Source organism: Hyaena hyaena, unplaced genomic scaffold (genome assembly GCF_003009895.1).
Source record: "Hyaena hyaena isolate Hyena2069 unplaced genomic scaffold, ASM300989v1 scaffold_927, whole genome shotgun sequence".
Lineage (NCBI taxonomy): Eukaryota > Metazoa > Chordata > Mammalia > Carnivora > Hyaenidae > Hyaena > Hyaena hyaena.
The window spans coordinates 2,103-27,199 of NW_024081558.1; the positions used below are offsets into that span (position 1 = coordinate 2,103).

Below are 25,097 nucleotides of genomic sequence, written 5' to 3' on the forward strand. Positions count from 1 at the left end.
TCTCCTGCTCACTCTAGTTCACTCTCTCTCAAAAATAATAAACTTTAAAAAATCATCAGCAAAGAGGATTAGCAAAAATAATATAATAGAAATAGATTTTTTTCCTTAAAGATTTTTCTGTCTCTTATATAGCATTGTTTACATGTTAGACATTTAATATACATTGTCTTGTACAGAGTCACCAAGTGCTTGGGTTATTTTACAAGAGACTGTGGTTCTACCAGTATCTGGATTTTACTAGCTATTGTAAGCTTAGGAAGTTATTTGATTTCTCTAAGCCTTAGTTTCCTTGTCTATAAAATGAGTATAATGGAAGGTTATTACCTACCTACCTATATTCAGTAGGTTTCATGAAGATTAAGTGAGTAAAGTAATAAGTCAAAGTATTGAGACTACACCCTAGCACATAGTAAGTGCAATACATTGTGTTGTGATGATGGTTATTATTATTCATAGTTCCTTGAGGGCAGGGATCACGTCTCCTTCATTTTTGTATTGGCTTAGAAATATACTCTAGGAATGAATAAAGGAGTAGGGGCAGTTTCACAGAGAAGTAATAATTAAGGCGGGTCATAATGGGACATATGTTTGTAGGTTTTAAAAGATTAGGGGCAGGGAATTGTGGAAAGGATTTTTCAGGATCCCAGACAGACAAGGATATTATAAACAGACACAAAGAAGGGGACTAGAAAGAGTTGGGGCATAAAGGGCAGAGGAGGTCATGTGTTAGAGAGTATTAGGGAAAAGAGGGAAAGAATTGATAAGTTCTGAAATGGCCTAGTAAGGAATGAATTGAAGAGGATGGTGAAGGGTTGGCAAAAGGGTACACTGCTGCTAGCCACGTGTGGAGAATGGACTTTCAGGAGGCAGCATGGGAGGTAGGGAGATGGGCTGAGAAACTCTCCAGCTATGATGTGGTAAGAGCCTGGACTGTTGTGAAAAGACAGTAAGGGTGAAGTGCTGAATTCAAGGGAGAAGAGAAGGGGTGCTTGGATGGCTCAGTCAGAGGAGCATGCCATTCTTGATCTTAGGGTCCTAAGTCTGAGCCCTATTTTGGTAGAGTTTGCTTAGGAATAGAAAGAAAAGAAAAAGAAAAAGGAGCAGCTGGTGGCTCAGTTAAGCATCTGACTTCATCTCAGGTCATGATCTCATGGTTAGTGGGTTTAATCCCTACATCTGGCTCTGTGCTGACAGCTCAGAGCCTGGAGCCTGCTTTGGGTTCTGCGTCTCCCTCTCTCTGCCCCTCTCCTGCTCATGCTCTGTCTGTCTGTCTCTCTCTCTCTCAAAAATAGATATTTAAAAAAATTAAAAGGAAGAGAAAATTAACTAGTATGGATAGCACAACACAACTTTACTGTATCTGAGCCTAAAAATTTTTAATTTTTAACAATTTTGTGAGACCTAGAAATCATTTTTTAAAATACTGTCTCTGAAAAAGTATATACTGGAAAGTTTTAGTATAAAAGGTTGTGAAACATAAAATGACTTTACAGGAAACAAATATTTGAACATCTGACATGCAGTCATTTACATATAAATAAATGATATGTACATTAACATTATAAAATTAGTCTCTATTCTAAATCTTAAGTATTTTTGACTAATACTTCATTCACCTTGTTATCATTAATGGATATTATTAAAAGCCAAAGAACACTTATTTTTTGATATACATTATATATTCTATAATACAACCTTAGAATCTTGATTTGTTCAAGTTAAATGGATTTGTATTGTACAGATCCAATTTATAATACAATCTTGCAGGCATTGCTAAAAGGTCACAGCCACTGTGATGCTAATAAGCATTGGGGCCACATTTTAATAGAATTATAGATGTTACATGTATATATATACATATATATATACACAGTGCTGCTTTGTTTTGGCCATATATATGTATATATATATGGCGCTTCTTGCCAAAACAACAGCACTGTATACATAAGGATAAGGAGTTATTCCTCCCACTTGTTTAATTTATGCTATATTCAATAACTGTGAAATCTGAACTGCTCTTTTGTTTTTCATTTGATATCCAAGATTAAAGCATACTGCCTTCTGAGGTGATATGTGACCAGCTCTGAGTGCCCCATATAGGCTTGGCTATCTGCACTGAGGAGAAGTTGAGGAATCAGCTTTAGGAAAGAGATTAGTCAGCTGGTGAACAATGGTCCTCTCTTTATTCTTCCTTGAGTCCCAAGAATTGCTCTTTATGCCATACATACCTGACATTAAATAAATATCAAATATTTGCACATCCTCATTTTCCTATTGGTGAACAGTTTCTTAAAAGAGAGGATCATTGTGATTTTTAGTTTCAGGTCTATTTTTTGCTGTACAATATGCCTGTGTCACCTTGGCCAAGCCACATCACTTCTCGGGGCTTGGCTGTTTCATTTGTAAACCAGGAAAGAGGACATAGGTGACCTCCAAGGACCTCTCAGCTTTAGAGATGCCTTTGTGGAAACTTCAAACAGTTTAGAAAACAGAACTAAGACACCTGCTGGTGCCCCTGAAAGGAAGAGACTATTTATAAGACAGGAATGAAATGTTTAGTGAATTGTATGAAATTTAATTATAACTGAACCAGTACATTCAGTTGATTTTTTTTAATTAAAATTAAGGCATTACTTGAATGCTAGACAGTAAACTGTAAACAAAAGATCTACAGAATTTCAGCATAGTATCAAATGCAAAAGTCACTAAGATTTTTGCATTTCCACATTTTTTCAATTTCTACAGCTTTATTCCTTCACAATTTTGAACATATATCTATTTTAAATAAAATTAACATGTAACATATTGCTAGTGTTGATACTTGATAAGTATTAATATAAATTATTAAGGTATTATGAAAAAAAATTAGGTGTACCATTTCTCAAGAATTATATAGAAAGATCAAAGTTTAATGGGTAGTTAGTATTTCCTTTAAAGATTATAGGTTGCAGTATCTCTTCTTCTAAAATGAAGAAAAATAATATGTTGAGTGATGTTTTTATATTTTTTACTTGGAAATAAAGCTCTGGAAGTAAAATAGATGTGTTATGTATCATATTTTGGGTGCCTTATTTGGTTTTGAGGATCAGGATAGATAGTTCTGAGGAAGCGACATTTAATTTGAGGCCTTAAGAATGTAGTTGGCCATGAAAAGAATGTATAAGATGAGATTCTTAGGCAGGAAGAAAGAATATGTAAAGAAACTGGGGAAGTGAAATAAAGCCATGTGGCTGGGATGAAAAGAGAAGAGGGTAGAGCACGGCACTAAATGATCCCGAAGAAGTAGAAGAGGCTAAATCATATAGGGTTGTAGGCCATCTTAAAGGTTTTATATTTTGTCTTGAGCATAATGGAAAGCCAAAGGTTTTTTAAAAGGTTAACAACATAATCCAGTTTATATGTGTAACAGTTGCTTCGGTGGCTAATTAAAAGTAGACTGGGAGGGAGGCAAGAGTGAGAAGAAAGAAATCAATTAGGAGGTTCTTATGGTGTTCCAGAGAGAGATATTGGTGTTTTGAACTATACAGTGGCAGTAGGGCTGGAGAAATAACTGGATTTGAGATATATTTGGGGGGGAAATCCACAGGACTGATGATTGATTCCATTTGGGAGGATCAGGAAAAAGATAAATTATGTATGACTCCAAAGTTTCTAGACTGAGGAAGTGAAGTTGCTGTACATTTATCAAAATGGGAACGCCTACAGGTAGAATAGGTTTGAGAAGAAAGATGGCATTTCTACATTTTATAGTGAGAACACTGAGGTTCAAAGAGCTTGGGTTCCTGTTTGTAGATATACTTACTGTGCCAGAGCTGCATTGTTACAGCATCTTTGCAAGCCACGTTGCCTTTAATAACTTCTGTGTCTGCTTTGTTGTTATGATACCTTCGGCCTCCACCCATGGTACTCCAGAATAATGACATATATTATCCCATTTGGCCAAGGTAAAATTTCCTATTGTCCTGTTCCACTGGATGTGTAAATATCCTTGAAGGTTACAAAGACACTGTAGCCCATATAAAACCCTTCAACCCAGGCCCTGCCTAGGAAGAGGAAGCAAACCTCTCCATTTACAGTGCAGGAACTGAGCTTCTGGCCAGGAGATGGCTAGCAGTACTTAAACAAAGACTGTGCTGCTGAGACTGCTCGCCTCTTTATAGACCCATTGGGCTGCTCCTGCCCAACCTTAATCATTCCTGAGCTCCAGATCAGGAATAAAAACTGGTCAGCATAGAACTTGAGACATTTTGCTGTAGTGATAAGGAACAGATTTGGAAACAAACACCCTTGGGTTTGAATCCAGCTAAATGATGTTGGAAAAGTCACAACTTCTCCTAGCTGTGATTTCTTCATGTGAAGTAATAGAATTTATTTCATTAGGCTGATGTGAAGATGAAAAGAGATAATATATGTAGAGATACTTACCTGGCATATGGTAAACCTGCCATAAAATGAAGCTCTGTGTTCTAGCTGCTTGGTTTCCAGTGGAGATAACTTCTGCAAAGCATGTAATACATTGTCTGATACTTGGTAAACCCTAACAGTTATTATGGGTCTTTCTTGGTAATGCTAGAAACTTTTGATATAAAGAACCACAATATTAATAGAAAAAATGTAAAGGAATAGTAAATAGCAAAACTCCCCTGGTAAGCCTTTGAGCTTCAGGTAATAAATCAACCCAGTTGCCTAAGTAATGAATTGATTTGAATTTTCAGAGCCAATTCTTGTTTAATTCTTAGTTTATCATAAATCCCTGATAATACCCTTTGTCTACTTCCTTTATTTGGACATGACTTTCATTTACTGGGAAGCTTGTAGGACGATGCACAAATATATCCATCATATCTTAGGATCTTATGAGTCATATATTCTCCCCTTGTATCCACTTGTGTAAAGCATTATAAGTGCCCCTAAGGAAGATGATTTTGATGCAGGTTAAGAATACCAGCATTAAGTCTTCTTGTTGCTCTCACCAGAAGGTTCCTGAGATATTTGGTACAAGTTTGTTCTTTAAGCTATAAATTGTGCCCTAGAGAATGAGGTCGCTGATGTGATCCTCTTTGAACTTGGTTGCCACAGTGGGAATACTCTCGTTCTGCCAAGAGGTACAGACACCATTAATCTGGAGCCCACCTTTCTTGTCCAGTTCCTTATAGATCAGAAAGGCACTGAACTTTCTTTCTCAGTGTAAGGCAATTTGCAAAAACTCAGACCTCAGAACATTTAGTTCTTAATTCTCTTTACTAGATGTTAACCAAAGGCAAAAGAAAAAGGGTGAAGGAAAAAAAAATCATTCTGAGTGTTAACATCAAGAGTATTTTTCAGATCACCCATATGCACAGAGAGGATGAAATATTAGTAGTACTGCTGCATCAATACGGGTCAGTGGGACACTATTTTTCTTCTTAAAACACTTTTTTTTTTTTTTTTTTAGCCACACAGGCAGACCCAAGTAGACATTGACTTGGCAAGAGAGTGTCTCAGGGTGATAGCTCTGCAATACTCCTTGCAAGGAATTAGATTGTCATTTTATCATCTCAGCGGGATCCACCTCATCCGTTACGTGAATTCAGTTAAACAGATATTTGATTTCCACTTTTTCGCTGATGTCTAAGTGGTGGCTTTCTCCTGGTCGCACAAGTAGAGGTGTGCCTTGGTTCATAGGCCAGATGGACACGTGTGTTTAAATAAGTGTGTGTAAATTCATACAATCTCAAAACCCTGTAAGAAGCTAGGCTTACCCAAGGAATCTGAGGAAAACACATGAACAAAATAGGAATTTGTTCTAACAAGCTATTTATAACTCATAAACATAAATTTTAACTGTTCAATTTTATATTTGCCTATGATAAGGCAAAGTGCTGGAATAAAACAGAGTTTTAATTTCCCATAACTTTCAATGGTCTCAATTTCCTTAACTTAAGGATGTTGAGATTAGATAAGTGTTCACAAGGGACTTCTAATGTGGCTGTAATGTTTTATTTCTTTAAAGAAGATGCAAAACAACTATGTTAAAATTTTAAAATTTAAGAAAACTGGATGGTGAGTACATGGACATTTGTTGTTATTTTAAGGTATTTTTTTCTGCTTGAAGTATTTTGCAATAAAATAATAGAAACATGCAAAGAGGAGATACCTGGGTGGCTCAGTTGGTTGGGCGGTCAGCTTCCACTTAGGTCATGATCTCACAGTTTAAGTTTGAGCTCCGCATTGGGCTCTGCACTGACAGCTTAGAGCCTGGAGCCTGCTTTGGATTCTTTGTCGCCCTTTCTCTCTGCCCCTCCCTTGCTCATACTCTCTCTGTCTCTCAAAACTGAATAAACATTAAAAAAAAAAAAGAAACATGCAAAGATAGATTATTCATACTTTTCTCTTTTTTCTCTTTATTGCTATAGAAAGTATTTATATTTTCTGGGACATTTAGAAAAAACTTGGATCCCTATGGACAGTGGAATGATCAAGAAATATGGAAAGTCGCAGATGAGGTAAGGATGCTAACTGAAATAGTTTTGAAAAAGGTAGCTCATACACAAGAGTGGTTATCATAGCTGAGATAGTTTTACACACTTACCTTTATGCATGTATGTGTATGTATAACTTTAAAGTGGAAAACACTAACATACCTGGAGCCCCCAGTACTTTGGACTAGACCTACCCTTCCTCTGTGGTGAGTCTCCCAAGTCAAAGGCCCCTGAGGTAGCATTTCTTTGGCCTTCTTCCCTACCAGTGTATATCAATGATACACAAGCTGGGAGAGATCCAGTCACCTTACAGGGCTCCAGGATTAGTTGTGATTCAAAGGGTCATCTCTCTATACCTTCTCATCCACTTTCTGTCTGGGTTCTGAAAGCATTCCCAGCACAAGGAGAAGCTTTGGTTTTTGACATGATATACTTTTCTAGGAAGTATGGGTTTAGCACAGAGAGATAGATAATGTTGCTTCTGGAGCTCTGCAAATGGCTGTCATCTTTTCTAGAAATCATGAGGAATCAGTTGCTTTCAGGGTATGTGGCCATGAGCCTTTTCAGGCAAAAAGTCACATGACCAAGATGTGACACCTTGAGGTCAATAGGACCACATAGGAAACAGATGGATTAAAATGGAATCAAAATTCCTAAATAATACCCTGTATTTACCCAATAGGTGGTTCATTGTAGTTTAAGGCACTCTATGGAAGAATTTAGGGTACAGGGAGCGAAATTCTTGGTTTCCTTAACAGATAACCATTCTTGGACATAGAGGCATTATATGAAAGAAAAAGGGAACATAAACTATTCTGTTTCATTAAATTTGAGGTTTATGTCCAAAGCCCACATTGGTTGGTGGCAGACTGTAATTATGGGGCCTAAGAACAATGAGAATCAAAGATCTTGAGAACTTTATTCCACCATTTCCCATAGTTTTGGTTTTTATTGTAGCCCAGTTCTGTTTATACCAAATGTTCTTCCCTTTTGTTCCTCCCTGCAGAGTAGATGTTGTCAGGAGCTTTGACATGCTTGTAAGTGTTAAACAGTTACCCACTGGGTGCCCAACCTTCTATGCCCCTCATAAAATACACTTAGATTAACTATTTTTATTATCAAAGTTTCCTTATTACCCAAGAAACAAGGGTTTTAAAGAAAACATTAACTAAATTGCAAGTGACACATTTTAAGAGCTTTGATGTGACTTCAGAGAATAAGCTATAGGAACACAGTGTGTTGGGACAGAAACTGGGGAAGAAAGACGTTAGACTTTATAAAGTCTGCAACTACTGCCAAGTCACAATAAAATTTACAGGAAATCAGGATCATAAAAATAATCTGAAATTTTAGAAGACATGCTTAACATTTTAAACACCAATATAATTCACAGATTTTACCTGTCTAGATTTTCATTTGATCAGCTCATATTTACTGATTTTTTACTGATTAAAAAATACCTTGCTATTCATAAATGGAGATAATGATGCTGTCCTTACATTTATATCATGTGCTTTGAATAGTAATGATAGCTTTCTGTTGAGGAGGCTCAAAGATAGATGCAAATATGCAACAGCCTACAGAAGCAGATAAGCAGAAAAGCATTAGTTTAAAAGTTACAAGTCTTAGGCTTTTGTTCCACCATATGGTTGATCATATAATTTATTCAAACAGGAACATTTTGGGGTATGTCAGTTTCTAAACTGGACAGTATACTAGGACAAAAAGACAGAAACCAGTATTGTCTGGGGGCAAACCAGGACAAATGGCATCTCATCTAGTCCTGTCTGTGACCTTGGTGTGACTTGTGTCAATAGAGGGAAATGAGCTGATAGCCAACACCTGAATCTTATCTCAACAGTGCCTCCTTCATAATTCTCCTTTCCTCCAGATAAAAATCAGAAGTACACATGATGACAACACCAGGCCAAGACACTTTATTCCTACCTTGCATTTGGCCCCATGCTCCAGAGTGAAACTATATTCTTTCTCATCTGGGTTAGATTTTGTGAAGCCATGACGATCGTGCCTTGTTACTAGTTCTAAGACTTAGAAGCTAAGCTAGCACAAACAGCTTCCTTTCCCTTTGTGCTCTAGGCCCATACCTTCATCTTGCCATACTGAGCTGCATCATTCAATGGATGAATTTAAAGCAAGTCTAAAGGAAGGAAAGAGAGTTTCTATTTAAGACCTAGAACTGAGATGGTATAATTTCCCCATCCCCAAATGACTTAGGGCCAGATAGCTTCTCCCCAGGAGCACTGACTTTATCAGTTGTGTAGACCAAAGAGAATTTCAAGAGACTGAATCCCAAGGGAAAAAAAATTGATGCCTAACATTGTGGCTCAATAAATTGGTAGAGTTATTGTAACTTTTCAGGCTTTCACATATAATTGGCAAGCATAGTGCCTGGCAAATAGTAGGCATTAATTGACTGTTAGCTATTATGATCCTCTTTCCATTTGATCTTTATCTGGCCATCTCTTAAATGTTGATGTTTGACAGAATCCTAATTTTGTCCTATTATATTCATTCTTCCTGGGAAATTTGATGCAACCTCTTGGCTCTAACTAATACCTATATACTTATGACTCCCAAATCTTCCTGTCAGCTCCCTACCTGACATCTCAGCATGGACAAGCACTTGTTTCTATAGTTACTTTATCTCCCCCATGCATACAACTGTCCTATGTTCTTACTTCCAGCAAATGGCATAAGCATCCTCTAGTTGCTCAAAGCCACGACCTGGAACTTATTCTTGACTCCCAATTTCTTCACCTGATTCCATCTATCAAGTCCTGTTAATGCTGTCTCCTGGAAATATCTAGAATGTTTCCATCCCCATGTAACACCACTACTAACTCTTACATGATTGTTTAGGCTCCTAGCTGGTTTCCCTCTCATTGGCTTCCTATAATTCACTCTGCTCTTTGGAGCTCTAGCTTTAGGGATCCTTTATAACCCTGTACCCAATCTCTTGTTTCTTTCCCTCCTGTGGCTCTTTCCTTTCCTTTAGACAAAGTCCACACTTTTTAAGGTGGCTTCCAAAGTCCTTCATGCTTTGATCTTTGCTTGCCTTTCTAAAATCATGCCCTAGCCTCCCCCTGCTTACCATGATCCAGTTCCTCTAAAGCACTACGTGCTTTCTGTTCTCCAGAAGCTTTTTCTCATGCTGTTCTCTGTACCTGGGAAATCCTGCCAGCCCTTTACTGCCTGCTCCTACCCATCATTCGGTCTCTTCTTGCATATCACTTCTTCTAGAAACTGCTCTGATGCTCACACCTCCTAGGTGTGTCCCTATATCTCCAGCCCTTTCATAGCATTCTTCACATGGGACAGACTTACTTCTTAACTTGCTCATGTCCCCCATCAGATTTTAAGTCCCTTGAGGGCAAGAATGATGTCCCATTCACTGCAGGATTTCTAGTGCTTCCGTTAGTGTTGCAATGCGGATGGTGGTCAATAAATATTGGTTGATTGGATAAATAAGTGACTTAATTCACTTTTAAATGAATGATTTGATTCATTTAAGTGAATAAACAAATGATTCACGTGTGGTCTATCATGAAGATAGCCTTGTGATTGGTACACAACAGGTGTTGCCATTAGCGTTGAGCACCCTGAGCCTTGAGAAGTCAGAGGGGCTTGGTAGATGCTGGAACAGGTGCATCCTTTGACTTCTGGTTCACAAGCTTTTACCACAGCGAGCTTTCTTACTTATCCATGGTCTAAGCAATGCATCTGTTGGTTTTAGAATGAAAGCTTTTTTGGTAATTGTTTGCTTTATAGATAACTTATAAAATAAATCCCTTCCTAACACACTGATAGGTAAGTTATTTTAAAGAGAAAGGTAGGGGCCCTTGGGTGGCTTGGTCGGTTAAGCGTCTGACTCTTCATTTTGGCTCAGATCATGATCTTGTGGTTCATGAGTTCAAGCCCTGAATCGGGCTCCATGCTGACAGTGCAGAGTCTGCTTGGGATTCTCTCTCTATGCCTCTCTGCCCCTCCCCCACTTATGCTATCTCTCTCTCTCTCTCACTCTCAATAAATAAATAAATAAGTAAACAAACTTAAAAAAAGAGCAAGCTAAATAGCAGAGACAGCATACTTTTAAGTGGAAACTCTGCCCTGGAAAATGTGCAGAGTAGCAAAAAAAATTGTCTAAGGGAGTTGAGAGGGTCTGTTTTTGCAACTGCCTGTGAATGGACTAAGCAGCCCAACCAAAATTTACTTTCTGGGTTTGTTCCTGTGTTTTCTTGTCACAAGAGCAAACTCTTGCTCCATAATAACATTCCAGAGTACAATAGCAAAAGTCAACATTTTGAAGAGAATGTCTGGTCCTTTACAGACTCTAATAATTTTTTTTTTGTTTGATATGTCACAAACCAAAATTTTTTCTTGTAAATACATATGATTGACTAACTCAACTGCATAAGCCTGGCAAATTCTTTTGTTGTAAAGTTCTTCATATCCACAAACTATTGATGCTTTTATTTATTTTTTATGCCAAGTTGGAATAAAAATAATTAGAAACATTTAGATTCTAGAAAATCTTAATTTACCTTAGTTTGGACAGAGATAAGCTAAAATTTATATTCATTTTTAATATACTGAAGAATAATTTGTGACATATATGCAAATAATATATTTGGAATATATACATACATATTAACGTATTTACATTAACATATAAAGAGTTCTGCTAAATCAACAATTACTGTTTCAGTCTTTTTATTTTTTCCCCACAGCTCTTCAAACAATAATTTATTACTTATTATATTTTTCCATATCTGGACCATGAGTTTCTTCTTCAAGGCAGGGCCTAGTGTTATTCATCTTGAATCCCCACATCTGCCATAGTACCTGGAATTTAATAAACCCTCATTAAAAGTCTATTACAGAATGCATGACTGAGCAGTCATTTACATTCACATAATCAGTAGGCTAACTTAAGCCATTCTTAACCATCACATAAAGTTGGTTACACATAGATATATAATAATAACTTTGTATCTTTTAAAAAACAATTATTAGTCTGTCTTGCTTCCCATTTTCTCCCCAAAACCTATGAAAATATCTGGCAGGAAATAGATAATTGATAAATTTGTTCAATGTTCACTTACTTCAAAACCTAAAGTTTTACTAAGTCATGTTGATCTTTCTCTAGTGAATATGATTTGAGATTTTTTTTTTTACTCTACTTGATAGTGAGTAAAACAGTGAGATAGGAATATTGCAAAATATACCCTAGCTTGGTCTGTCTGTCTTTTATTTTTTATAATTTTGTTCTCCAAATATTGACAGTGATAAATATTTAGGTACTTAATTATTTACTTAAGAAATAGTTTCTGTTGAGAGAAAACACATGCAAAATGTAATTTAGAAAGGTAGCTTGAAATTAGAGTATGATTGGGGTTGGTCTAGAGGAGAATACTGTACCACCAGATTTTTACCGAACTCTCAACTTCATTATTAGAGGTATGATATAAATTAATAGTATTGCAGTACTTCCTGCTAACTTACTTCCCAAGGCAACTTGCGAAGGAAACATCTTACAGATTTTGGTTTGTGACATCAAACTAATCTTGTCGTCATACCAGGATAGTGTTTACCTGACCAGGTCCATGTCCTTGGGATTTCCCAAGTTCTGACACTACTAATATTTAGCATGGATTAGGTACTTACCATGTACCATGTTCTGTAGCAACTTTTCCCACAAATTATCTCATTTAATCCTCAGTACAGTCCTTTGAAGTCTATCCTATTAATTTCCTCATTTTTTTCAAGTGAGGTAAATAAGACTTACAGTAACACATCTGATAGCATCAGCAAATGGGTGAAGTATAGGTTCAAAGCCACTTTTGTTTGACTTCAGAGCTCCAATCTTTAATCAGTGCTTTTATTTTTTTCTTTGAAGTATAATTGACATATAACACTGTATTAGTTTGAAGTGTACAATATGGTGACTTGAAAATTGTACACAATGTAAAACGATCACCTCACTAAGTCTTGTTAACATCCATGTAATCTGTGCTTTTCTTTGATGGTTAATTTCCCTTAAAATTAAAAAAAAATCCTTACCAGTGTTAAGAAACTTCTAATTTTAGAGGTGCCTGGATGGTTCAATCATTTAAGCATCCAACTCTTGATTTCGGCTCAGGTAATGATGTTACAGTTTGTGAGATCCAGCCTTGTGCCATCAGGCTCTGTACGGAGCATGGAGTGTGCTTAAGATTCTCAGCCTCTGCCTCCCTCTTCCCCTCTCCCACCTTCACATATACACTCTCTCCCTCTCTTAAAAAAAAAAAAAAAAAAAGACCAGAGTTTTTGGGGTCGGTTCAAACTAGGCTTGTATCTTATTTCAACCTCTTAAAAAAAAGGAAACTTAATTTTATACTTTTATTTTGAAAGGATTTTATAGTTGTCAAGATGAGAAAACAAAAGCACACAGACAGGGAAAGTGGCTAGTCTTTGACTGTACTGTGTACTGGCAGGACCAAATCAGCTCTCGTTCATTTATCATTTGTCATTCTTAAGTTTGGATTCATTTTTGCATTCATCAAAACTATGTTTGAGGTTGTCGAGGTTTTTTTGTTTGTTTCGTTTTTTTTGGCCAGCATCCTAGGAGCTCAGTACAGATTTGTTGAACAAATGAATGAATGTATAAAGGCTGACAGTGTGTCCAGCATAGGCACTGGAGACACATAGAGCGAAAGAGCATAGAGGCAGTGTAACAGGGGAAACTTCCACGAATGTTGCATATGGCTATGTGACTGACTACCGTACAGGATGATCTGGGATGTTCAGAAGGGTCTGTCAGGGTATAAAGGGAACTTTGAGCTATTTGGTGCCCCTGGAAGCAGGGTGGAGAAGACTCTAGTCTGGATGCCTGTTACGTCATGTGAGAGAGCTCACATTCATTCTGTCAGGAAGAGATTCCAAACAGAAATGAGATGGTCAAACCTGTATTTTAGAAGGATCCCTGGGGTGTTTTTGTGGTCAGTTGACAAACTGAACCACTTGGGATTTACAGTGTGAAGCTTAAGAGATAATGATGGCCACCACAATGGGGTTAGCAAGGAGAAGGATTTAAGAAATATTTGCAGTATATCTGGGCTAGTGATAAAGATTTGAAAAATCATTAGCTGCTCAGTGGTAGTTGATACCCTAAGAATAAATGAGTTCTGAGAAGGAGAGTTTTGAGGGTTGGGGGTGAGGAAGACTAATATTCAGGGGATAGGAAGAGGGAGAGCTGCCCACATATGATAATAAGTGGTCCCAGGGTATGTGGTTTCTCATAAGACAAGGGATAGATGTTAAAAAAAGAAAAAAATGTTGTATGTTGTGAGAGAGTGGAAGCAACAGACACACACTAATTTTTTGAGATTTCTACAAAGGGGTAGATATGGAATAAAGCTAAAGGAGAACCTGGAGACAAGTGATGTGAGAGATGTAGCAGTTCCCAGGCTGAATCCAAGTAAAAGCAAAAAGATGAGGACAGAAAGAAAGGACACAGGTCCACCCAGTGTCTTTATTAACATTCTCGGATCCCTGGAGCCAAAAGTAATTTTACATGTGAGTCTTCCAAGATACACCAGAGCATTCCCACTTGTCTAAATAATGTTTACATTCCCTACCATTTCAGAAACTCTTTTCAGTTTCTTACAAATTCTTACAAAGTGAGATTGATTTAATGAGAACCCAGTCAAGGAAAGAAATATCATCTGTAATACATATCATGGGCGTACAGTTAGTATTTGCCGATCAAATGTGGTAATATGGGCCATCTCTGAGTTCATCACCGAACTCAGGGATCTTTCCTAAAGCCATTATCCCATTCTGCCTCTATTACAATTAGTATTATGTCTTACTTCCCAACACTAAATCCCAGACTCCCCAAGTGTAGGGGGCAGTCATCATCCATGTATCTCTTTGGCCCTCAAACACTCAGCAATATTTGGCAAAAAATAAATGTTAATGCACATTATCTGAATAAGAGCCAAGATGCCAATCATTTTTGTCTTATTTTGAAAGGATTTATTTGTATATCTTGTTTGCATTTTCACTTTATTATTTCCAATGTAGCAGGAAAAAAATAAGCCACTGGCCCTAACACAACTCTCATATTCCACCTCAATATCTAAGCACCTTTAAATCTCCTAGTAATATACCGCTACTGTAAGTCTTCTTTTTACTTCATAGTTTCATCAATTTCTTAAAATCAGTTTTAATGAATTGAAGAAGCTACCCAGTTGATTATTTTCTGCTACCTTTCATGCGCTATTATGACAGAGTAGAGAATGGAAGGCATAATAAAAGAATCTGTCATGATAGAGCAAATGACTGTGTTTAATGCTATTATCTTTTTCTAGCATGTATTCAATTGTATTGTAATTATTTGTGTATGTCTTTATAAATCCTGAGCCTTGCAAAGGCCATGTGCCATGTATCATTTCTTCAACCCCTGTGGGGGGTACCTGGCTCATGATAAGCACTCACTGAAAATTTCCTAAATTAAGCACAGAGCTGAAACAAGTCATAGGCTTATCCTTTAGAGCTTCTAAGATTATATGTAGACTTTGGTTCAGTCAAACCCAAATAGGAGGAGTGGTGGGTTCTTGATATGAAATTTAAACCTTCAGACTGTCATGTGTCTTTTTAGATTCTCAACCTCTTGAGTGTCTTTAACCTTGTGGTATATAAATTATCCAGTGTTTTCCCTCTTTCTTTTCTGCAGGTTGGACTCAGATCTGTGATAGAGCAATTTCCTGGGAAGCTTGATTTTGTCCTAGTGGATGGGGGTTGTGTCCTAAGCCATGGCCACAGACAGTTGATGTGCTTGGCCAGATCTGTTCTCAGTAAGGCAAAAATCTTGCTGCTTGATGAACCTAGTGCTCATTTGGATCCAATGTGAGTTTCAGAATTCCAACTGTTTAATCTTTGAGGCCTGCTTCACACTGATACCAATTCCCATTAGGCTGTCATGTCTGCAAGTGGAGGACCCGCCTCTACTTATGAAATAACTACCCATGGAAAAGTCACTATTGGACATGAGCACAAGTGCTCATATCCTGGTATAAGAGCCCTGTGTTGTCTTCTGAGTGTAATTTTGGAATTTCATACAAACTCTTCCCCATGTCAACACATGATGAAATACTTAGTTCCATAGACATAATCTGATTATTATGATTTTCCTTTCCATGCCATTTATATGGTAAGATTTTTTTATAGCACAAAAGAACCACTAGTGATTCCTCATGATAATAAAATGTACTTATTTGTGAAATTTTCTTCAAAATATCTGTTCTATTTGTTTATGGAAACTTAGGATCTACCCCGTGGTTGGGAAGCTGATTGTGGCCAGCTCTCTATCAGCATTATGTTAATAAAAGTATTCAAAGAAAGATAACTAATTTAAAGAACTAAATTGATAAGACAGTGGGTATGTTATGAAGGATAAAGGCAGATTATTAACCTTCTGTGATGTTATATGTGGTGTTTTCTTTCTTTTCTAGAACATACCAAATCATTCGAAAAACCCTAAAACAAGCCTTTGCAGATTGCACAGTAATCCTCTCTGAACACAGGATAGAAGCCATGTTGGAATGTCAACGATTTTTGGTGAGTGTTCATAACTTGTTTAAGATCTCATTTTTCCTTTAATTCTTGATAACTATATCTCATGTGGGAGTTCCTGCGTATCACAACACAAGTGATTTGCACTTGTGTTGGAATGTACAAGTTCTTCCTTCTAATATGTGTCAAGCAGCCATCCAGCTTTACTTAAAATAGCTGCATACATTTCTCACGTTGATTTGAGCTATGAGGTGAGGTTGGAATCCAGTAAATAGCAACATGTCACTAAGTTACATGAATAAATTGAAACATCTGTATATTGAGTCCTTTATTTGGGGATCAACTCATAATAAGATCTAAGTCCTGATGCTTTTAAGGACTAAATCTCCCTTGGATGGGGTCCAGGACAGGCCTGGATTGCCTTGCAATATGATGTGTGGTTTTAATGCAATAGTTGAAAGACTGTTTCATTCTTCTCGTCATTATTTGGAGCTCAGGCAAGTGCCTCACCCGAACACCTTCTTATTGTGCTTTCAAAACTGTCACAGATTCTTTCAAGTCATGTTTACAAATTCCCTTGGGTTTAGTCACAAGGAAGTTCTGAGGATGATGTATCATGTCATTTCCATTAAGGCTTTTGAGGCTCTGGAGGTAAATACTTTTCTTACTGAAGGATTGTTATTACCATTATTATTACTAAACTTCAAGTGACAAATTAGGGGGCTGACCCATAACCTCTTGCCCTGCCATGGTCAGGTTTAGGAGATTGGGTAAAGCCCTTCTACCCTCTGGCCTTGTGTTTGCTCAACTTGAACTTGTGAGGGAGGCATTTTAAACATCCTGACCAATTTTTATTGTTAAGCTTCAAGTCCCCTGTTGAAGAGGCTCAACTCTTTGTTATGCTATGGACTTAACATTCATTTTTCATTTTTTAGTTTTTTTTTTTAACGTTTATTTATTTTTGAGAGAGAGAGAGTGCAAGCGGGAGAGGGTCAGAGAGAGAGATGGAGACACAGAATCTGAAGCAGGCTCCAGGCTCCAAGCTGTCAGCACACAGCCTGATGTGGGGCTGGAACTCACTAATGGTGAGAGCACGACCTGAGCTGAAGTCGGACACTTAACCGACTAAACCACCCAGGCACCCCAACATACATTTTAAGGTCATATATGAGGATCTATCAAAGGTCATCCTGGCTTAGCAAGCAATGTTAGTTCCTTTCAAGTTCTCTGAAGAATCACGTTGCTCAGGACTATACTAATTAAAAAACAGGGGCGCCTGAGTGGCTCAGTTGGTTAAGCATCCGACTTCGGCTCAGGTCATGATCTCACGGTTTGTGGGTTCGGGCCCCATGTCAGGCTCTGTGCTGACAGCTAGCTCAGAGCCTGTTTCAGATTCTGTGTCTCCCTCTCTCTCTGACCCTCCCCTTCTCATGCTGTCTCTCTCTCAGAAATAAATAAAACATTTTAAAAAATAAAATAAAATAAAAATAAAAATAAAAAGCAAAAATCTTCCAGCTGCTCAGTAGAAAATTATAGCTAATTTTCCAAAGGGATAAGTTCTATAAAGCAGGAGGACTCAGCAGTGAAAGGAGACATCTCTGACTGTTCAGACTGCCAGCCTGTGGACACTGTTTCCTTTGTGGTTTTTTTCTTCCTCTAAGCCTCTGCCAGTTTCTGTCCTTGCTCTGGTCCACCCTGCCTTCTGTCCAAGATCTCACTAACACCACTTCCGTAGGTCATAGAGGAGAACAAGGTGCGCCAGTATGATTCCATCCAGAGGCTGCTGAGTGAGAAGAGCCTCTTCCGCCAGGCCATCAGCCCCTCAGACCGGCTCAGGTTCTTCCCCACCCGGAACTCGAGCAGGCACAAGTCTCGATCCAAAATCGCTGCTCTGAAGGAGGAGACGGAAGAAGAAGTGCATGAAACAAGGCTCTAGAGAGCAGTGCAAATATTTGCATAGGATGTTCGCCTATGAAATTGGAGGAGAAAACAGTTTCTGCCTAAAAAAACTAGGATGAGTAATGTTTATCATTAAAAGGAAAAACTTTGATAAGAGGAGTTAAGGACAGTCAGATGGGTCTGGATGAGTGGCTTCCTGGCAGTGGGCAAATTGTGTGAAAGGTACTCCAAATCCTTGAAGATTTACCACGTGTGTTTGCAAGCCAGATCTTCCTGAAAACTTTTTCCCCTTGTTGGTAATTGGAAAGGTGACTATCAACGTCAGCCTGCCTCATCGTTCAACTTACTGTTTAGTGAGACTTGCTAATTTGTATTATTGGAGAACTGTAATCACACTACTTAGAGATATGATTAAGTAATGGTAACTGGAAACTTTAGTGGCTTATATAAGTTTATATCCCTTTTCCTGTACTCTCTCCAAGATATTTGAGAACATTATATCGTCTGTTAAGTATTCAGACTGTCCTGTTTCCAAGAAAGTGTTAGAATACCCCAAGAGTCACACATCAGCTTGTCAAAATACATACCGTGTACATCTAGGTATCAGGAGAGAGAACTTCCCCATCTGGGAAAACTGTGAATACCACTGATCGCTCTACCAAAAGTCCAAATAATTCGATTTTAGTACATCCCTTATCTAGGAAGAGGGCTGTTACAGTCCCGTGTATTAGGATAATTCCCTTGATACAGAAGTTGATACAACTTTTCCCTGCTTCCAGAAAGTAACAAGCTCATAAGACCTCTGAACAGAGGATGGCTGGAAAAAATGCTTTAAAGCAAATTGGTTCAGGAAAACCCTTCTCACCCCAGAAGCTCTGGGAGGAGAGGGTGTAGGCAGATAGGCTGTCAGCGCTGTGGGTAGATACACATGAAATCCGAAGATGTGGGTATATATAGGGTTATGTTGTATAGTTTCAGGCTAGCTACACACACTTCCTACTGTATTGACTGACTGGTGCAGATAATGGGAGATACATGAAAGAGTCAATCAATTCGTTTTATATGCTTCTGTTTTATAATTTTGTGATGCAAATAAAATTTTCTCTAGGAAATATTTATTTTGATAATATTTCAAACTCATATAAATGCCTGTATTTTAAAATGATTATATGAATTATATTTGTATTAAAAGAATTTTATATTTGAAATGTTGACTTTTTATGGCACTAGTTATTTTTTATGATACATTATGTTAAAACTGAAGGGGGAAAAAACTTGGGGGATATTGACTAGGGGCTCTGAATTACCTTGATGGTGTAGAGAGAGTCATTAGGGCTCACAGAGATTTGCACAACTGTATGATTCCCTCCCAGCACACACATTCCCTCGTAGATGCTGTTCTAAAGAAAATGGTACCAGAAAATCTGACCGCTCCTATCAAGGACACATGTCTTCCCAACTCCATACTAACTGTCAAGATTGCATTCTATTTATTACTGTAAGAAAATTTCATGTGCCAATAAAATCTGTATATTTGTGTGAAACTTCGCTGTTTTCAGATGTGTTCACAAATCATGTCTCACTGATCTCTTCAGTCTCTAAGTATCATGGAACACAACACATGAATCATTTCTTTAAATACAGATTCTTGAGGATCCCATGTGAGTTAAGATACTCTAAAAAATTATTTCTTTTTTAAAACTGTGGTGAAATATACATAACCTAAACTTGATCTTCTTTAAGAGTATAATTCAGTGCCCTTAAATAACATTCACATTGTTGTATAGTTATGTCACCATCTATCCACAGAACATGTTTCATCTTGCAAAACTGAAACTCTGTAGCCATTAAACAAAATCCTCCTATTCTTCCCTTGTCCTAGCGCCAGACAACCACCATTCCACCTTCTGTCTCTGTGAGTGTGACTACCCTAAGTACCTGGTATGAGTAGAATCATATGCTATTTGCTCTTTTGTGACTGGCTTATTTTACTTATCATAATGTCTTCAAGGCTCATCATATTGTAGCAGATGTCAGTTTTCTTACTTTCTAAAGATGAGTAATATTCCATTGTATTTATAAACCACATTTTGTTTATTCATTTATCAACTTAGTCAACCTTTTGACTATGTTGAATAATACTTTAATGAACATGTGTGTACAAATATCTTTTTGTGTCCCTGCTTTCATGAGTTAGGTACTTTTGAGGTTATTTTTGGTTTAAAGTTGAGGCTATTTAATATAGAAAAAGAGGTATATTCAACAAAGGTCCATTTATTTATTTGAAAGCTTTTTCAAATAGTGGTAGCTATCTGATAGCTCTTGATGAGCAAATCTCATCAAGGAAAATAGTATTTCAAGGATTTTTTTAATGTTTAGTTATTTTGAGAGAAAAAGAGTGGGGGAGTGGAGAGAGAGAGAGAGAGAGAGAGAGAGAGAGAAAGGAGAGAGAAAATCCCAAGCAGGCTTCGCACTGTTAGTGCAGAGTCTGAGATGAGATCATGACCTAAGCAGAAATAGTTAGATGCTTAACCTTTTTAGCTACCAGGTGCCCCCAAGGGAAATAATATTTCTTTTTTTTAAGAAATTTTTTAATGTTTATTTACACTTTAGAGAGAGAGAGAGAGAGAACAAGTGGGGAGGGCCAGGGAGAGACAGAGACACAGAATCCAAAGCAGGCTCCAGGCTCCAAGCTGTCAGCACAGAGCCCAACATGGGGCTTCAACTCATGAACCATGAGATCATGACCTGAGCCAAAGTCAGACATTCAACCTACTGAGCCACCCAGGCACCCCTAGGAAATAGTATTTCTATATTAGAAGCTGAGTGGCTTTTCTTTGTTTAAATCTCAGGTTTCAGTTGATGAGGCTTCTCTGGTACTCCTTTCATCCTGGAAGAATTTCTTCATAAAAGATGCAGGTACCAGCATATGGTAGATAGGAAGTAGACCCCTACTAAGTCCTCCAACCTTGTCTGTTCTTATTTGGAGAGATTTGTTTTAATTTTTTTTAATGTTTTATTTATTTCTGAGAGAGAGAGAGAGAGATACAGTGTGAGCAGGGGAGGGTCAGAGAGAGAGGGAGACATAGAATCTGAAACAGGCTCCAGGCTCTGAGCTGGCTGTCAGCACAGAGCCCGATGCGGGGCTCGAACCCACAAACCGTGAGATCATGACCTGAGCTGAAGTTGGATGCTTAACCATCTGAGCCACCCAGGTGCCCCTCAAGAGGTTTGTTTTTCCATGTGACCCGAAGAAGACAGTCTCAGAGCATGCTCTATTCTAATCATTCTAGTTGCTCTTTTTTTTTAATTAATAAACCTTATTTTGTAGGGAAGTTTTTAGTTTACAGCAAAATTGATCAGAACCCCCTGCACCCCCATGCATACAGAGTACCCCACTGTCAACATTCCACACCAGTGTGGTACATTTTTACAATCAGTGTATCACTATCACCCAAACTCCATGATTTACATTAAGTTTCACTCTTGGAGAACCCTCATTTATCTGTTCCTTCCCCCGACTCCCAGGTGACAACTGATCTTTTCACTGTTTCCATAGTTTTGCCTTTTCTAGAATGCCACATAGTTGTAATTATACATTAAGTAGCCTTTTCAGGTTGGCTACTTTTACTTAGTAATACACATTTAAATTTCCTCTTTAAGACATGAAAGCCATGTCTTTTCATGGCTTGATATCTCGTTTTAGTGCAGAATAATATTCCATTATCTGGATGTACCAGTTCATTTATCTATTTACCTACTGAAGAACATCTTGGTTGCCTCCAAGTTTTGTCAATATGAATAAAGCTGCTGTAAACATCCTTGTACAGATTTTTGTGTGGACAGAAGTTTTCAACTCCTTTGGGTAAATGCTAGGGATCTTATGGTAAGAGTTATGTTTAGTTTTGTAAGAAATCATCAAATTGTCTTCCAAAGTTTCCACCAGCAATGTAGGAGAGTTCCTATTTCTCTGCAACCTCCCCAGCACTTTGGATTGTCAGTGTTTGGGAACGTGACCATTCTAGTATGGATGTGGAGTGGTATCTCATTTTTGCTTTAATTTGCTTTTCTCTGATGATATCTGCTGTTCAATGTCTTTTAGTATGCTAATTTTCCATTTGTATATCTTCTTTGGTGAATGTCTGTCCAGGTCTTCTGTGCATTTTTTAATTGGTTTGTTTTCTTATTGATGAGCTTGCAGAGTTCTTTGTATATTTTGGATAACCGTCTTTTTTCAGATGTGTCTTTTGCAAATATTTACTCCTAGTCTCTAGCTTGTCTTTTTATTTTCTTGACATTGTCTTTTGCAGAGCAGAGGTTTTCAATTTAAATGAAGTCCACCTTATCAGTTTTTCTTTCACAGATTGTACTTTTGGTGTTTTATCTAAAAAGTCATCTATATACCCAAGGTTCTCTAGGTTTTTTACTATGTTATCTTCAAGTTTTATGGATCTGCATTTTACATTTAGGTCTGTGATCCATTTTGAGATAATTTTAGTGAAGAGTGTAAGGTCTGTGTCTAGATTCATTTTTGACATGAAGATGTCCAGGTGTTCTTGCACCATTTATTGAAAAAAAAAAAACCCTCTTTTCTCCATTGTATTGCCTTTCCTCATTGTCACGGGTAAGTTGATGATATTTATGTAGGTCTAGTTCTGGGCTCTCTATTCTGTTCCCATCAAATTATTTGTATATTCTTTTGCCAATACTATACTGTTGATTACTGTTGCCTTATAGAATATCTTGAAGTTGAATAGTGCCAGTTCTTGGACTTTATTCTTCTCCTTTATTATTTAGTTGGGTATTCTGGGTCTTTATTTTCTCCATATAAAATCTAGAATCAGTTTGTTAATATCCACAAAATAACTTGCTGGGATATTTATTGGGATTATGTTAAAACTATAAATCAAGTTCAGAAGAAACACATCTTGACAATATGGAGTCTTCCTATCCATGAATATGGATCTCCTCACATTTAGTTCTTTTTAGATTTAGTTCATCAAATTTTCATCAAAGTTTATTATAGTTTCCTCATATATAGATCTTATGTATATTTTGGTAGATTTATAGCTATTTCATTTTTGAAGGGGTGCTAATGTAACTGGCATTGTGTTTTTAATTCTAATCCCACTTGTTTATTGCTCAAAATGGGAAAGTGATTGATTTTTGGATATTAACCTTGTATCCTACATCCTTGCTATAATCACTTAAAAGTTTCAAGAAGGTTTTTTTTTTTCAATTCTTTAAAATCTTCTACATATGTGATCATGTCATCTGTGAACAAAGACAGTTTTATTTCTTCCTTTCCAATCTGTAAACCTTTTATTTCCTTTTCTTGTCTTGTTCCATAGCTAGGACTTCCAGTAGGATGCTGAAAGCAGTACAAAGGAGGAAATCTTTGACTTGTTCTTGATGGAAAGGCTAAGTTTTTCACATTTAAGTATGTTAGCTATAGAGTTTTTGTAGATGTTCTTTATCAAGTTGCAGATGTTCTCCTCTATTCCTACATTGCTAAGGGTTTTTGTCAGAAATTGGTGTTGGATTTTGTCAAATGCTTTTTCTTTTTAAAGTTTATTTACTTATTTTTAGTAATCTCTACACCCAATGTGGAGCTGGAACTCACAACCTCGAGATCAAGAGTCACATACTCTTCAAAATGAGCTAGGCAGGTGCCCCTCAAATGCTTTTTCTGCATCTATTGACGTAATGTAATTTTTTTCGTATTTGGCCTATAATTGTAGCAGATTACAAAAAATAAATTAATGGATTTTCAAATGCTGAACCAGCCTTGTGTACCTAGGATTAGTCCCACTTAGTCATGGTGTATAATTCTTTTATACATTATTGGAGTAGATTTGCTACTATTTTGTTGAGCATTTTGCCTCTATGTTCATGAGAGATAGTGACCTATAATTTTCTTTGTTTAAGTATTAAGGTAATGCTGGTTTCAAAGAATGACTTAGAAGTTATCCCCTCTACTTTTATCTCCTGAAAGAAATTGTAGAGAATTGGTAGAATTTCTTCCTCAAGTGTTTGGTAGAATTTATCATGAAATCATCTGAGCCTGGTGTTTTCTATTTCAGAAAGTTATTCATTACTGTTTTAATTTCTTTAATAGGCTTATTCAGATCGACTATTCTTTATTCTTTTTGTGTTTTAGCAGATTGTATCTTTCAAGGTCCATTTCACCTAGATTATCAAATGGATGGGCTTAGAGTTTTCCACAGTATTCTTTTATTATCCTTTTAATGTCCATGGGATCAGTAGGGATTTCCCCTCTTTCATTTCTGATATTAGTAATTTATGTTCTCTTATTTTCTTAGCGTGGCTAGAGGCTTATCTATATTATATATATATATATATATATATATATGTTTATATATAATATATTTATATTATGTCCTCTATTATTTTCTTAGCATGACTAGAGGCTTATCTATATTATCTATATGTTATATATATAATATATATTATTTTTATTTAGTTTATTTTTAATTTATCTATTATTTATATTTTTACTTTTTATGTTTATTCATTTTTGAGGGACAGAGACAGAGAGAAAGAGTGAGAGCTGGGGAGGACAGAGAGAGAGGGAAACACAGAATTTGAAGCAGGCTCCAGGCTCTGAGTTGTTAGCACAGAGCCTGACACAGGGCTGGAACCCATGAACCATGAGATCATGGCCTGAGGCAAAGTCAGATGCTTAATTGACTGAGCCACCCAGGTGCCCTGAGGCTTATCTATTTTATTGATCTTTCCAAAGAACCAGTTTTTCCTTTTGTTGATTTTCTTTATTAATCTCCTATTTTCAGTTTCTTTAATATGCTTTAATTATTTACTTTCTTCCACTTAATTTAGGTTTAATATGCTTTTCTTTTTTAGTTTCTAAGGTGGAAGCTTAGATAACTAATTTTAGGTCTTCTTTTCTAGTATAGTCATTCAATGCTATACATTTCCACCTAAGCACTACTTTTGCTTCATGCCACAAATTTTGATAAATTGTTTTTTATGTTTATGTAGCTCAAGATTTTATTTATTTATGTTGAGATTTCTTCTTTGACTCATGTTATTTAGAAACATCATGTTTAATCTCCCAAGTATTCTGGGATTTTCTAGCTATTTTGTTGTTGTTGTTGATGATGATTTCTAGTTTAAATCCAT

The 25,097-nt window shown here is 37.0% G+C and overlaps 1 protein-coding gene across 1 annotated transcript; it reads left to right on the forward strand.

Moving 5' to 3' along the window:
• Positions 1-15,243: 15,243 nt before the first annotated feature.
• LOC120222922 (cystic fibrosis transmembrane conductance regulator-like) lies at positions 15,244-19,007 on the forward strand. Its single transcript, XM_039220944.1, has 3 exons — positions 15,244-15,371; positions 15,977-16,082; positions 17,773-19,007. Exons 1-3 carry the CDS (start codon positions 15,295-15,297, stop codon positions 17,971-17,973), a joined length of 384 nt encoding a protein of 127 aa, XP_039076875.1. The 5' UTR covers positions 15,244-15,294; the 3' UTR covers positions 17,974-19,007.
• The last annotated feature ends 6,090 nt before the right edge of the window (positions 19,008-25,097 follow it).